This window comes from Calidris pugnax, unplaced genomic scaffold (assembly GCF_001431845.1).
Source record: "Calidris pugnax isolate Ruff unplaced genomic scaffold, ASM143184v1 scaffold219, whole genome shotgun sequence".
Taxonomy (NCBI): Eukaryota; Metazoa; Chordata; class Aves; order Charadriiformes; family Scolopacidae; genus Calidris; species Calidris pugnax.
The window spans coordinates 12,156,258-12,170,481 of NW_015094507.1; the positions used below are offsets into that span (position 1 = coordinate 12,156,258).

General features: G+C 37.4%; 1 protein-coding gene across 3 annotated transcripts in view; it reads left to right on the forward strand.

The window, feature by feature from the left end:
- The window catches only part of ASCC3 (activating signal cointegrator 1 complex subunit 3), a 257,319-nt gene that overhangs the window by 26,334 nt on the left and 216,761 nt on the right, over positions 1 to 14,224 (forward strand). For all 3 annotated transcript variants that reach the window (XM_014964733.1, XM_014964734.1, XM_014964735.1), the window contains exon 5: positions 13,479 to 13,599. In XM_014964733.1, coding sequence (XP_014820219.1) covers positions 13,479 to 13,599 — 121 coding nt within the window. The remainder of the gene's footprint in view (positions 1 to 13,478; positions 13,600 to 14,224) is intronic.

Here is a 14,224-nt window from a genome sequence, read left to right on the forward strand (position 1 = left end):
TCGGAGGGCAAGTGGAGCTTGTTTGCAAGTGCTGCGTAGCCATTCCCCTAGTTACGAGCTGACCTTCTCCATCAGAAAAGTGCAGTGTGTGGGCATGAAAGTAGATGTGTACTTTTCTTTCCTTAAGCAAGATGTGACGTGAAGCGTCAGCTTTTTGCTGCTTTCTAGAGTGCTGGGTATTGGACTTGGCAAATGCTTACCTCCCCCAAATATCAAACACGAACGTTCTGCTATTGGAAACTCAGTTTGACTTGTCACTAGCTCGGCACATCAGTCTAATTGCATGTGCTTCGGTGCTCCCAGAAGGTTCTCTGTTCCCTGTCAAAGCCAAAGCTTGGCTTTTCTGTTTAAGCTGCTGCTCTTCTCGTGGGGCTTAGGACTCCCAGCTGCAGCTTTTCTAACTCATCTGAAGCAGAACCATAGGTGCTCGAAGAGCCCCAGTGCAGGCTGCTGTTTTCCCTGCATGGTTTTCATCAAGCTATTATTATTTGTTGTCAAAATGCAATTTGGCAGAACTCGAGGCCAAAATAAGTAGTTTTAGTATAGAACCTTTAAAAAAATGTAGTGGGAAACACTTTTTGAAATATAATAAATAGCATAATGTACTGAGGCATAAGTAAACAGTACAGCTCGTTAGTGAATGAGAAAATTAAATTGGCTAGAAACTGAAGTCAGTGGTGAAATGGCTGATATGATTGTCCAAAGTTGAAAGAAGTGGGAAAATTGAATGTATTTTGAAATAATAGTTAAACACATGTAAGTGCAAAGACAAAGCCTCTAGGATAAAATACTAGCATTATTAAATTCAGTTGGAGACTTATCCTTGATTTCAAAAGGGTTTTGTTTTTACTCCTTGCCTTAGTCTCTGCTTATGTTTTTAACTTATTTTACAGAGGTGATTTCTGAACTGTGTATATATATATGTATAGCTCATATTTTACATGCACAGCCAGCAAAATAACACCATTACAAAATAGGATTGCATGAACATGTATTTCTACGTGGCTTGGGTAATTTTTGCAGTTTAGAAGAGCTTCTATGTTACGTTGCCGTTGCATTTTTATGAGACTTTCCCACAGAGGAACTGGGTATTTGGTTACACACTGACTGGTTAACTACTCTCTACTGATTTTGACTAGTTTAGTCCAGCGAGTTTTGCACTGTTAATAAAATGGTCTTGAACAACTGGTATAAGCAGATCTAGTAATAACTACATAAAACATTTAGCAAAAATGAATGCTCGTGTGAGCAGTGTGTAGTCATACTGCAACTATTTTGTTGAAAGTGGAAAATAAATTTAGATTACATTTTGTGGTTTTTTTTCATAAAAACTTTGAACAGCTTGTGTCAGAGCATGAAGGGTTTTTTTGATGAGCTATCGTATTTATTGCTTATCATAAAAGACAAAAGATGTCTTGAGCTTTCCAAAATGCATTAATACAGGGAAAATCTTGGATATTTGATGCCAAAACTGAGTGTTTCGGGAGTATATTTTGATCTTGCTGCAGAAGTCCTACAGGCCTCTAAACTTAGCATGTTAATGCTGTGCTGGGGCTAGGCATGGACTCTGCAGAAAAGCAACAAAAGCATTCTGTGCTTCAGCGTCTTGCATTATAGTATATTATATATAGTATAAATGTAATACAGGCAATCTTTTATTATTAGGTAATGTTTATTGAAGCCCTAAAATTGTGGAGATTGGGTTTGTGGAGGCTATATGCAAGAATAGCAAAAAATTGTGGTACTTTCTTTTGTTATGTAGAAGTCATTATTAAGCCTTTCCTTATTACTGTTAAATTCATTAAAGAACAAAACCAAACTGTGGAAGTTAGTTGAGTGAAGGGATTTTAAGTGGAATTTTGCAATCAGAAGTTTACTGACTCTCCTTAATTGAAGCAATCAAATTAAGCATTAAATACCCTGACATTCTAGTTAAATTGGCATTCTTTAAAAAAATGCAGATGCTGAAAACATAAAAATATGCATCCAGGTATGTAGATATTTGAATAAAAACAGAAAGCCACAAACATAAAATGCATTGACTGAACATATTTTAAAACATCATCATCTGTATGTATATATCCCATTGTAAAGACCTTCTTAAAGACCTTCATTGTAAGCACTCCAGACACTTTCAGTGTTACAACCACATTTAATAGTTGATTTTAAGTGGAGAATGTGTTAACATAGACTGCCTATTGATAGAGAAAGCAGTTTCACAAGATGACTTCATCGTTACTATATATAGGAGGTGCTAAAAAATAATTGGAAAAGGGTTCACAGGAGGTCCATCATATAGAAGGTAGCATGTGAAATAAAGCATGGAAAACTGAGGAAATGAAATATGAAAAAATAATTGCCAGTCTGGCTTGATGCGAAGAAGTAGCAGTAGTAGAAACATATTTAGTGTGGGAGTAATGCTTCAACGGGCTGTGGCTTGCAGGAAAAGGCACTCGGAGGGAGGGAGGGGATAGCAATAGACTGGCAGCATAAAACAAACATTTTGTAAATATTGGCTTTTCATCTTAGTGAGGAAAAATCTCATCAAGAGTTTCGGTTAACTTTCAGATTCTAGGCAAGTTTGTTCCCAGTGCTAGCATTTAGCTAGCTTTTATGGTAACCAAGCAATTTTAACTGTTAAAAGAAACGTGTGTGAGCATCAAGTCTCAGATCTGTTACACAGAGCAGTTGTCTGCTCCTTGTGAGACATTCTTCAGAATGCTGTAAGCTACCTAATTGCTCCATTTGGACATGGAAATTCCGTTGCCTTTAAGCAGACATGGCAAATCAGGAGTAGTTTATTATTATCTCCATAAATATTTAGTATCCATTTTTATATAGGGCATAGCTAGACTACCAGTGCTCTTTAGTAATGGGAATTGTCACGGGTTGTATCAGTATGTCCCTATTATGTACTTTCTATTTTTGGTACTAGTTTTTATTCTACTTCTGGTACTAGTTTTCATTGAACCACCCTTCATTTGGTATCTTTTTTTGCAATATTGAACAAAGTCTGAAGTGATAGTTACAATGTTATCTACAAACTGTCTAAGGCACTTTAAAAGTTATAAATGGCTTATTTTTGGTGACAGAAGGAAATGGAGGTACTTCACCTGACTTTCAGAAACGTTCCATCTTTTGCTCCTGGAGAACTCTTCTACCAGTGATTGTTACTAATCTAGTAGTGATCGTAAAGATACCTGTAAGATTAGGAAACCTATCTAGGATCCTTGTCTGGATGTTTACAAATGGCTATGAATCCCAAGCTTCAGTATCTTAGTTTAGAGGTGTGTTAGAAAATATGGAAGAGCAATATCTAGTAGTTTTTCCAGGTATCTGTGACGTAATAAAAAACAGGTGTTCCTAGCTAGAGTGATTTAATAGTTCCTGTTCCTCCTACTTTCTATTGTCTCATTATTTGCCTTTTTCCTCCACTGAAGTTGCTCCAGAATTTCATCTCCAAACTTCTCTGAATTCAGTATGGCTTCTCTTCTGCCGTTGGACAATTTAGAAGACTTTTGGCAGGGAACTTTTCTAAGGACAGAATGGATTTCTGTTGGCATTGCTACTTCATGTAGCTTTTTCCTAAAAGTTAATTTACTAGGTTTGTCTCGTAGTAACCATCACACTCAAGTTTACTGTACGAAGTTGTTTGCATAGTTGAAAATAAACAAAATTCAAACTCTCCTTAGAAGTTACTTTTTCTTGGTTAAAATTAATAACTCTTGTTGTAAGGCTTGTTTGAGAGAACAGGTCAAAAAACTACTGCTTAACATCCATTTTGAATTAAAACCAGCTAATTTAAATGTTCATTGCTATGCATATTCAACACCACATGAAAACTTTGGATATGATACTATGTTGATCTAACTTAATCTGCATTTTTTCTTAACATAACATGAAATTGTAACGTTAGCTGTTAGTTTTGTGCATGTGTGTGTATCCTTACACCACAGATACTTTCATGCCGAAGCAACTTGTTTGATAGAACATGTTTGCTTTTAAGCACCAACGTGGCTCTTCCTTTTGTTCAGTAAAAGGACTTTCTAGCCCTAACAAATTAACATATCACAAAGCTTATTCCCCATTACCTAGTTCATAAAAGCAGTTCCCATTATGGGAAAGTACAGGCATATGTGGATCACCCCTGTGGTGTTTTATCTTTATCTTATCATCAAAGCTTCAAACTTGGCATGAGACTGGCTTTTCAAGCTCATATTCTTCTCTTTGTAATTTTATTTAAATTACTAAGAATTTCATATTCAGACATACAAAGCTTGGGTCTCATTATTCTTGACCATGGAGCTTATCTGCTCCCCTTTCATATAAAGAAAATAATCCAGTTATTTTTGATACGGTTTTCTCTTTTTTTAGTTGTGGCCTTCTTTTTTTAAATCAGAAGTATACAGCCCTGTTGATGTCCAAGGATAATAGGAAACTTTGTCTTTTTGTGAAAACAGAGGCATGCTGTCTCCCTTCATAAGAAACAAAATTGAATGGCATCTGAGTGCTGGTTTTTGAGGACATACCGTAAGAAATTATGAAAAAGCCACAGCGAGAGCCAAGAGATGCCAGGCTTCATCCTGGTGCTAAGAGCTGGTCGCTCTCCTTCTGGCAGTAACTTTTCCTCTTTCCTATCAACTCCTTCAGCGTTGTACTGAGAGAAAGCTGCTTGTATCTTTGAGGTGGTATGAGGCTTGATCTATTCATGATCACTTTTGAATCAGCTTCAATATAGCATTAAACTTAATGAGATCTTTTTCTAGAGTGAGCCAGTCTGTAGCTGATAGAACTTTTTAATTTTTATTTTCTTTGAGGCTGAGACGTTCTTTTCACATCCTCATGGAGACATGAGGAACAAACCCACAGCTCCTTGAGCTGTAGTAGTCACGGGGCCGGGTTTCCTGCGTCTCTCTGTGTGGTTTCCTATTGGAAAAATCCCTATTTCCACGTTTGCTGCAGCTTTGCCGGCCCAAGAAGAGCTTGTGCTGGTGCTTGGGTGGGTTCCTGCTGGGCGCCGCTGGGCTGGTGCTGTGGCCATGCAGAGGAGGGCAGGAGGCACAAAGGGCAGTCCTTCTAATTGGTCTCCTCTGCTGGCCCCTTCAGATCTCTGAAAAATTTCTGTCTCTCTGTCAAATTGGAAGATACTGAAGAGGCTTAAAACTTGTTTGTTTGTTCACGCACTGGTAAATGTACAGAGTGATTTGGTAGGCCTTGTTTCCTTGGAAAGCTAGGCTAAAAATTCATCTTTCCTCTGCTGAAGCCCCTTTTCTTCTTTTCTACACACACCTAAAGGAATACGAAAGGTTATGTTTCAGGAAAAACTCATCTTGTTTTCTTCTCACCCACTCAAGCATGTGGGAACCCAGGGAGCCCACAGCCTGGGGCTGGTGGAGGTAAGCAAAGGCGTGAGGCCCTTCAGCCTCTTTCCCTGGGGCAGCCTGTTGGGCCGGGCAGCCTTCTACAGAGAGCTTAATTGCTATCCTTATTGGGATAAAACTAACTTTCAGTGTTAGAGTCCCTTACCACTCTTCATCATCCACCTCTGTTAAGCAACATGAAGGAACTGCTTGGCTTTTGGGCCTTTTATGTTGTCACTATGCCCGAGGACAGCAGAAGTGTTGGACTAGAGGCAAACAGCTCCATGCTTGGCTGGGTCCTCTCTCTGAACAAGTCAGGTTTGGGAGCTGCTGTGATTTAAGAATATCTGCAGATTTTGTCTTTTACAGAGAAGAATTCTGTGCCAACCACCACTGTATTATAAGTATCTGAAATCATCAGTCCTAAAAAATTTGATTCTGATACAGAAACTTCTTCTATAAATGTATGTTTTCTGCTACATAAGGGGAGAATTTCTTACCCCCTTACCTACTCTGCTGTTTTCTCTCAGTTCAGAATGAAATGGCCTGTGCTGTCTCCTATTAAAGTTATGCTGTCTTTGATTTTTTTTTTTTTTTTTAATTTTTTTTTTTTTCAGGAGTAGTTGGATTTGTATTATTGAAATAGCGATGCAGGTATTTGTCTAATACCTTTACAAATACTCATTCAGTAATTCCAAATTTCCCCTCTCTCTATGCTTAGAAAAGTGGCAAGTGCAGCAATTAGCTAATTTCAGGGTTGTTTTCTTTTCCCTCCAAAATTCATAAATAGCTAATCTTGGAACATTTCTGAAGGTAAATACTAGTTTAAGAAATCATGCAACAGCAAGTCTTTCTACGTTTAAATTGGTCTTCAGGGCTTTGTTCTCAAAAGGCTTGTCAGTAGTCTGCTGTTTGTAGCTGGGTTTGACATTATTTCTAATTACTTAATTCTTTAGGCTAAGTAAGCTGGTGGAAGTTGCCTTGTAGCTATATGTTTGAAATTTTTAAAATTAGTGCCTGTGTGTAAGTTTCTAATTAGTAGTGTTAAAACGTTGATGATGGTGGTGATCTCTTGAGTCTACTTATTGTCACTTAAAAGTATTAAGAAATTTTACTAAGGTGCTTTGTGCTTTTGTGCTTGTCTCTTTGCCAAGCATGGTAGGCAGCTTTAGTTTAGTTCATCAGCAAGTCACCTTCAGATTTCTTGAAGTGACTGGCGCCTGTGAGGCAGGTGCAGTTAAACTGGGCTTGAGAAGACTTTGTGCAAGTATCCTAGGTGGAAATAGTTCCTAGGACTGGAAGATAATTTCTGTATAAGTGGGTTTCATGTGCTGGGCTGCGTATTCAAAAATGCCAGGCTTGAAAAAGGAAAAGCAGATCTGAGAGCTGAATGACTTTCCCCACACCCTGAAGCCTGTATTTAATATCTGATATCATAACAGGGGTAAGAAATTACGCTTTGTCTGACTTTTCCTGTTTAAATCAACCTATAAGAAACATGAAAATACAGAAACCCCAACTTATCTTTTCAAACCAAATATTCTTCTATAATATTTAGATTTAAGAGGTGTTAGTCCGTTACTTTTCAGTAGCACGGTAGTAAATAGCAGTCTGTGTATATATTATATCTGTAAAATTTGTGTTGAATTTTCTCATGCAAAAAACCACTCTATCTTCATTGTCTTGTTCTTATAATATCAGTTTTTTTGTTTTATATTCCTTGGGTAGTGTATCCAGACATACTTTGCAGTAAGTCTGTAGCCCAATAAAAAGGTCTTGCTTTCCCTATAAATTTTGAAATGAAGCAATCATTTCAGTTACTTAGTAGCTACTAGAGCAGAAGAAATTGAGGTGATGCTATGGAGATGATTCTTCTACAGCTGTTTGAAAACTGTGCCTTGTAAAGCAAAATCATCTGCAAACAAGCCACTAAGTGCAGGCATAGCAATTAGTTGTGTGGGTGGTACTCAGCAGCCTAGACCAGCTGTTAGGCTGTAAAGGTAGAAAGATACAGGGGACAAGCACTGGTTGGCTGACTTTGGTTTACTGTTTCATTTATTGCTGCAGAGCAGTGCTTAATACTGAGAGTCAAGCTAGGTACAAGGACCATTCCTAATCTATTTTTGTTTGCACTTGAAAACCAAAATATTTCCTGGATATTTATAGGATCCCTTCCCACCTCATAGAAGATGCAGAAATCAAGAACATGCCTTTGTGGTGGCAGAGAGTTTATGATGCCATAGTAATACTTACAGTTCTGTACCTCATATTTGAGGTCACAATAAGGACCTCTAAGGCTCCTTGTAAGTTGTGCCTTATAGAATTGAAAAGTGAATATTAGCTATTTAACATTCAGAGTAAAATCTTGTTACAGTCTGGAACTGTGAGTTCAACAATAAAGACACACTTTTTATGGCCAAGCCTTACTTGAAAAAACTGCTGTCTATCTGCAAGGCTGCTGTCTTCCTTTTCCCACATAAATAGCATATATTCAGTAACAATCATTAGCATGGGGACCTTCCCTCACCTTTCCAATGCAATATGACACATCTTGTCCTTTGCTTCCTAGATTAATTACTCATTACACTTTCTTCCAGATATTAAGGCTGTGCACATAAAGTGAAATACAAAAATCATTCAGACAAATATGAGTGACTATATATCACACTCATCTGTGTCTTTATGGTCACTGAGTAGTAGCTGAAGTCATCTGGGACCTTTGTTATTGAAGGCGGTCACGAGTGCCTTTTGGGCACAATCTGTTACTGACTTCAAGGAACGTAATAGTTTGGCTGGTGTTCAAGAAACCACTGATTGACACACAGCCTCCCCAACTGTTGCCCATTGTCTAGTTTATCTCGTTATAACTTAATAAAAAGGCAGCTATGAACATCCACTACATTCCTTTGCCTGCTCTCAGGGTCTCGAATGTTGACTTTTCAGGCCAGAATATACAATAATCTATAAAATCTGAAATGCCCACGCTGAATACAGCATTATGCCCCTGTGTCACTTTCTGTGTCAGATCTCTCACAGATTTTTGCAAACAAGGCTGCGTGGATGTTTTTTTCTACCAGGCTGTCCTGGAAGGGTCATGAGCTGGGTAACTATTGGTCTGAGAAACTAGATATTTGTTTATTTATTTATTACATGAAGTGTTACACATTGTGTAATGTTTTCCCATCAGCCAGGTGAAGTCATTAATGGTTTTCAAGTTACAGTCTCAAGTGCCAGGAACACGTTTGCCATTCAAACCTGCACCATCTTTATTTCAAGGATAAATCTCCCTATTGTCCCCATGTTGGAATGAGCAGTTCAGTTGGGATGAGTGGTGGAAGCTCAATATGTTAGAAATAAATATGGTGCTAGGCAAGTGTTGAAAATATTTCCAAGAACTTCCTATTACTCTGGTAGTTTTTTCATTAAAAGCTACCATTAGGCTGTCATCAACATTGTCCCCAGCCTTACTGTCCTTCTAAGATTCATTGCTTCTCGTTGGCATTTGAATGCTAGAAATTTCATCCCGCGGACTGTTGGATTGGATATCACCCTGTGAACTCCTGGGTTTGATTAATGGAAAGCATTTCATTTGGAATGGAGCATAGTAATCAGCCTTTTAAGCTACATAAATTGCTAGGAGTGCATCATAGTTTTTCAATTTGCCTTTTCTTGTCTAGAAGAGAAAGCAAAATGTTTAGAAGCAAAATGTATCCAAAAGTATTTTCTCAACAACGTAAAACCTCTGAAGAAGTTTGTGTCTTCTGTAGTGAATATCAGGAGTTTCTGTGCAGTTTGCACTGGATACTTGTCCAGAGGAGCAATGCAGCTCAGTGGGGGTTAGCGCTATATCACTTTGAGAGGCTTAAGAATAGATAGGATTTACAACTTGCCTCATAACTTTCTTAAGCTTCCCATTTTACATAAATGGTTACTTTGGTTTTCTCACTGCTGTATGTGGAGTTTGATTCTTTCTGGACATACTCTGCAGAGTATAGTGGGGCAATCGCCTTAAGCATCATGATGAGGAAGCCTGTTCTGTGCGTTAGAAAATGACACAGCCTCCCATGATCAGCAATACGTTTGGTTTTTGTAAATCAACGTGCAAAGCAACTTTAATAGGCAGTCGCTGCAGCATTGTGCCTCCAGCTGAACATCCAGGCGTGAGACTGAACTGCAGCCTCCAGGACTACGTCAGCATTCAGTAGGTACTGGAGGGTGTTGTTAATTTTGCGCTTTTACAGCTGGTTCAGCCACTCCAGCCTCTGTTGATAACTTCAATATATACCATCAAAAGCCAAAACTACTATAGGAAAGGTATGTCCTGGCAAAAGAAGGCCACTTTATTTTTTGGTCAGATGTTTGTGTGTCTGGGGGCTTTGTTTCTTCTGGTAGGCATAAGGCAGTTCAACACAGCTCCTGATTTTCTCTTTCCTGCTCTTTGTTTTATACAGTCAGCCTGTCACTATAAAGCATAAATGCTTTCCAGTGTAAGATTGATAGCAGGAGCGGGGTGGTTGCTTTGTACAAACTTTGGCACCTCTTTCTCTATTGAGTAAAATAAATTGTGTGGAGGTTGGTTTAGCTTGAACTCATGTTTTCTCCCTAAATTTTGATCAGGATTATTTGTGTAGCATGACTATTAATACTAAATATATAATTCTTACGGTGCAAAGTTGTTGTTTTTTAAGAAAGAAAATTCTGTACTATTTCTGAAGATAAACTCAGCATTCACTTCATTGAAGTTGGATCCTAAGAAGTGGTGGTTTTTCTCCAACTCATACTAGTTTTCATGAGTTACCATAGGGTGCAGCTGCTGCTTAGATCTTTAACTGTATCTATCGTTATAGAAGTTAAGGTGGTTGTTTAATTTGTTGATTACTTTGAAAATTAGGTGTAAAAACTCAATGAATGTCAAAGTTTTTTTTAAATGGTGGAAAGCCTTGTGAATGGATCCTGATGTTCTAAACAAATGAGAAGATAGAGAATTGCAGTTTGAAACAGCAGCATTCTGTGGTAGTTATTAATACCTTAATTAGGAGGAAGCAGTGGATTACTCCTATAATATGAACAAATCTGATGATTAATAACATATTGGTCTTACAAGTCCTTAAGTTTAGTAATTTTCTGCTCTTTGAAACTTTTTCTACTATTGTCACCGCTTCTACCATCAGTGATAGGTAGTGACAGATCTTGCTCTTTAACTTATTCTCCATCTCTCAGCACTTCTGCCTTGGTTTAGCTCTCAGTGGTTGTTTTCCTCCCGGGATCTGTGGCAGGCTTCTAGTAGGTGTGGGAAACACCCTGTCAGTAAGAATAGGTCATTGCTTCTGGTTTTCTGTAGTCTTCATTTTTTTCCCCTCAGTCTTGAACAATGAATTCAGTCTGAGCTCTTTAGAATGTTCTGAAAGCTTCCTTTTCAGACACCAGCAAGATGATTTAGGTGATACAGATAGTTCTCAAACTGCTGGTAGTAAATTAATATCACACTGCGTCCACTGATGAAGCAGGCAAAAGGGAGTGACTTTTTCCCTATGAGCGTTGCAGAGTTTGCCATGTGTGATGCTCTCAGTTTGGTTCTCTTTGACTGGTAGGCTGTCCAGAGAGTAGGACTTTCACCTCGGTGCTCTTCTTTTGAGCCCCTAGCTCACTGGGGATGCAATAATACTATGATACTGTTTTTACTTCATGACCTCCGGCCATGGAGTAGAATGCATCATGTAACATTACTGCTTCTCTATACAACTCTGATGTTCTGATTGGTTCACATAGTTTTCATACAGCTGGTTTTTGTTTCAGGATGTATTGGGAAGACGGTAGTGGAAAAATGTCTTCCTGTTCCAAAAAACAGTGTCATGTATTTCCCCTTCAAAACTCATCTTTTCTGATTGATGCTTTTGTAGCTTGTTCTTAACAAGTTCCAGTGATAGAGATGCTTTGGAGTCCTGTGCAGAGCTGAAGGTCTACATTGGATGTTTTAGGGCTGTTGGGCTGTTTGCCTTCTGTGGGTAATGGGGTGGTGGTGTGTGTTTGTTTTGGTTTTGGGGGATTCTTGAGGGCCATATGGTAAGTCTTGAATATACTTACGCTGTGTGTGCTTTCTCAGTGAGAAGCTACTGTTTAAGCCCAGATCTTGGTTGAATTGAAAATATTTCATTTCCCTGTATTGCTGGTATTCACAGTCAACAGGATGTTAGCAAAGTTGAGGCAAGCTTTCAGTTCTTTATACAAGTAAGATATTTCAAATGCACTTCTTTTCTTGTTGCTTTTATAATTATTTTTTTCCTCCCTGCCTTAATCATTTACCCATGGAAAATACCTACTCCTCAAATTTGCCGGTACTAATTTGCCACTTTCTTTTGAAATATAAAAGCAAGGTTGTCTTATATCTTTAGATAATATTAGCTAAAATGTGGCAGTAAAGTGACAGTGAATAGCTATGTAAAAGACAAGAACTAATGATCATTGTTAGTGGAGGCTGGATAAAAAGAAATCCATCATAGCTTGATATCCTTGACAGCAGAATTGACGTCTAGCCAGCAGTTCCCTGTCCTGTATTTCTGTAGTTTGTTCCTTCTATCAGAGTATAGAATTTTCTATTTGTCCACATTTGTTGCATTCTTTTCTTTTTTTGCAGACTGCTTCTCCAATTTGCCATCATTGGTTGCTCTAATGAAAGAAATACAATGCTTTATCCATTTCAGAGCTGTTATTTCATGGTCTCTGCAAATTCTGCCATCGCTGATTTGCACAGACCTTAAGTTTTTCACAGAAACCCTGAAGGCCAGGAGTAATGCTTTTTCTTTTTTTTTTTGTTTTTAATTTTTAAATGACAGCTTATATTATGAAGTACAGATTGGCCTGAAGAAAGGCATCATTGATCTGGTGCCCTTGGCACTGTTCAAAATTTTGCAAATATAAGAAAAGGCAGCATAAAGTTATTTCGAGGTGTTCCCAGAGGCACAGATAACCACAGAAAAACTCTGTTAAGGAGATGGCAAATTAAATACAGTACAGTAAGAGACCTCTCTCTCCTTTTTATAGGTAGAACAGAAATACTTGAATCCTACAGTGCTGAAGTCTTACTCCTTTATCAAACATCACATTATAACTTTTATTCTTATGACCTGAAGTTGTATTTATAATATAAGCAGCAAGCTTATACAGCACTAAGGAGAAACTGCCACGTTTTCCTTTTTAGAAATTGAAAAAAAATGTACAAAATTTGTTTCAAGCAGTATTAGAAATCAAGAACGGGTTCTGAGTAGCTTACTGCTCTGCTGTAATGTTTAGATTTTTGACAAGATAATTATAGATAGGATGGACAGGGAAGTGCTTTTAATGTTTTGGGTGGGTTTTTTCCTTAGTAAAAACAGTATTATGTGTAAAGGAGAAATTTAAATAGGGAACTGTGTTTATCTGTCCTGCTGCAACAAAATCATTTGCTTAAGAGAATGACTGGGCCAAAATAGTGCTTATTGGTATGGAATTGTGTTCTGGCATATATCACCTACGTCATGTGTTTGAATTGCACATGCTCACACACACAGCATTATATGTGCAAATTGTATAGCCTGAAGTCGATACTAGCATCATCTTAATTGTGTCTTCAAATTCCTATTGTACTCTGCATCTGTGATTTTTATTTTAATTTTTTTTCCCTGTAGGATGTAACTGTGAAAATGCAGTAGGTTATATCTCTTTTTCACTGGAATAGAAGTAACTTCCTATTTATCTGACTTTCCTGAGAAAGCATCGGTTCTTTTGATTTATCTGCTTAGATTGTGGAGGAATAAATTGGCAGCATAGTTTATGTAAATAACCATAAAGACAAACACATAAAGTTTAGTCTTGAGAAGAGTTAAATTCTATACAAGAATCTTTAAGAGAAATGGAGTTTTACTGAAAAGACAAAACCTGCAGTTTTTAAATATTTCCAGCTGAAAAATTTCTGTAATTTTCCCTTTTTGCAATGGAGAATCTGGTGAATACTAGCAACGATACCTTTTGAGGTTTCAACTCAACTTGGAGTTGAATTTCATTAATTTGTTGAAATATTGCAGTCTTATTTATAAACTTACATTAATCTGGACATAATTTATGACTTTGTTTTCTTTGTAGTTATTTGAACTGCTAGGCCCTGAAGGTTTTGAACTCATAGAGAAACTCCTACAGAACAGATCTCTGATTCTGGAAAGATCCATGACTTGTTCACATGATAACAGGTTCCAAACTCTGCAAGGTAAGCAACTACAAAATTTTGAAATAAATAATAAGAAAATACATTCAGTAGACACTGAACTATTATAGTTTTTGTCCTATGTGCAGATTTTAGTTACACATTTTCTTGTGATTTTGAAGAAGTAGTATTTTGGAAGCTTTTGTGAATTTATTCTTCATTATGCCATCAATAAAATCTATCACAGTAATTTCAGCTAGAATGTGGAGGCATAATATTTTCAATGTTGTGCTTTTGAGACGAAAGGAAAGCATTACTGATGGTATGCTTTTTTCACTGATGAGAGAACCCTTCTTTCACTGTGGTAAAGAAAATGATATTTGAGTATCTTTTCTGAGATTGAAGATGCTCTGCCCTAAGTTCAGTTTATTATTTCTAATAAGGATTTTTTTCTTTTGTTGATCAAGATCGTATTTCTAACGGGGATTGAAGTTTTATCTTTCCAGAATTGCATTTGGGGAAGAATATCATTTGTATCTGCAGAAATTTTGTTAACTTCGAGTAATTTGTGTCTTGAGAAAATAAGCACAAGTCAAGGAGCTGTACATGTTCTGCATTTTTGTAGTGTGCTGTACTATTTGATTATTTCTTATGTAATTTACTTCCACAGCAGTAAAGGTGATCGTTG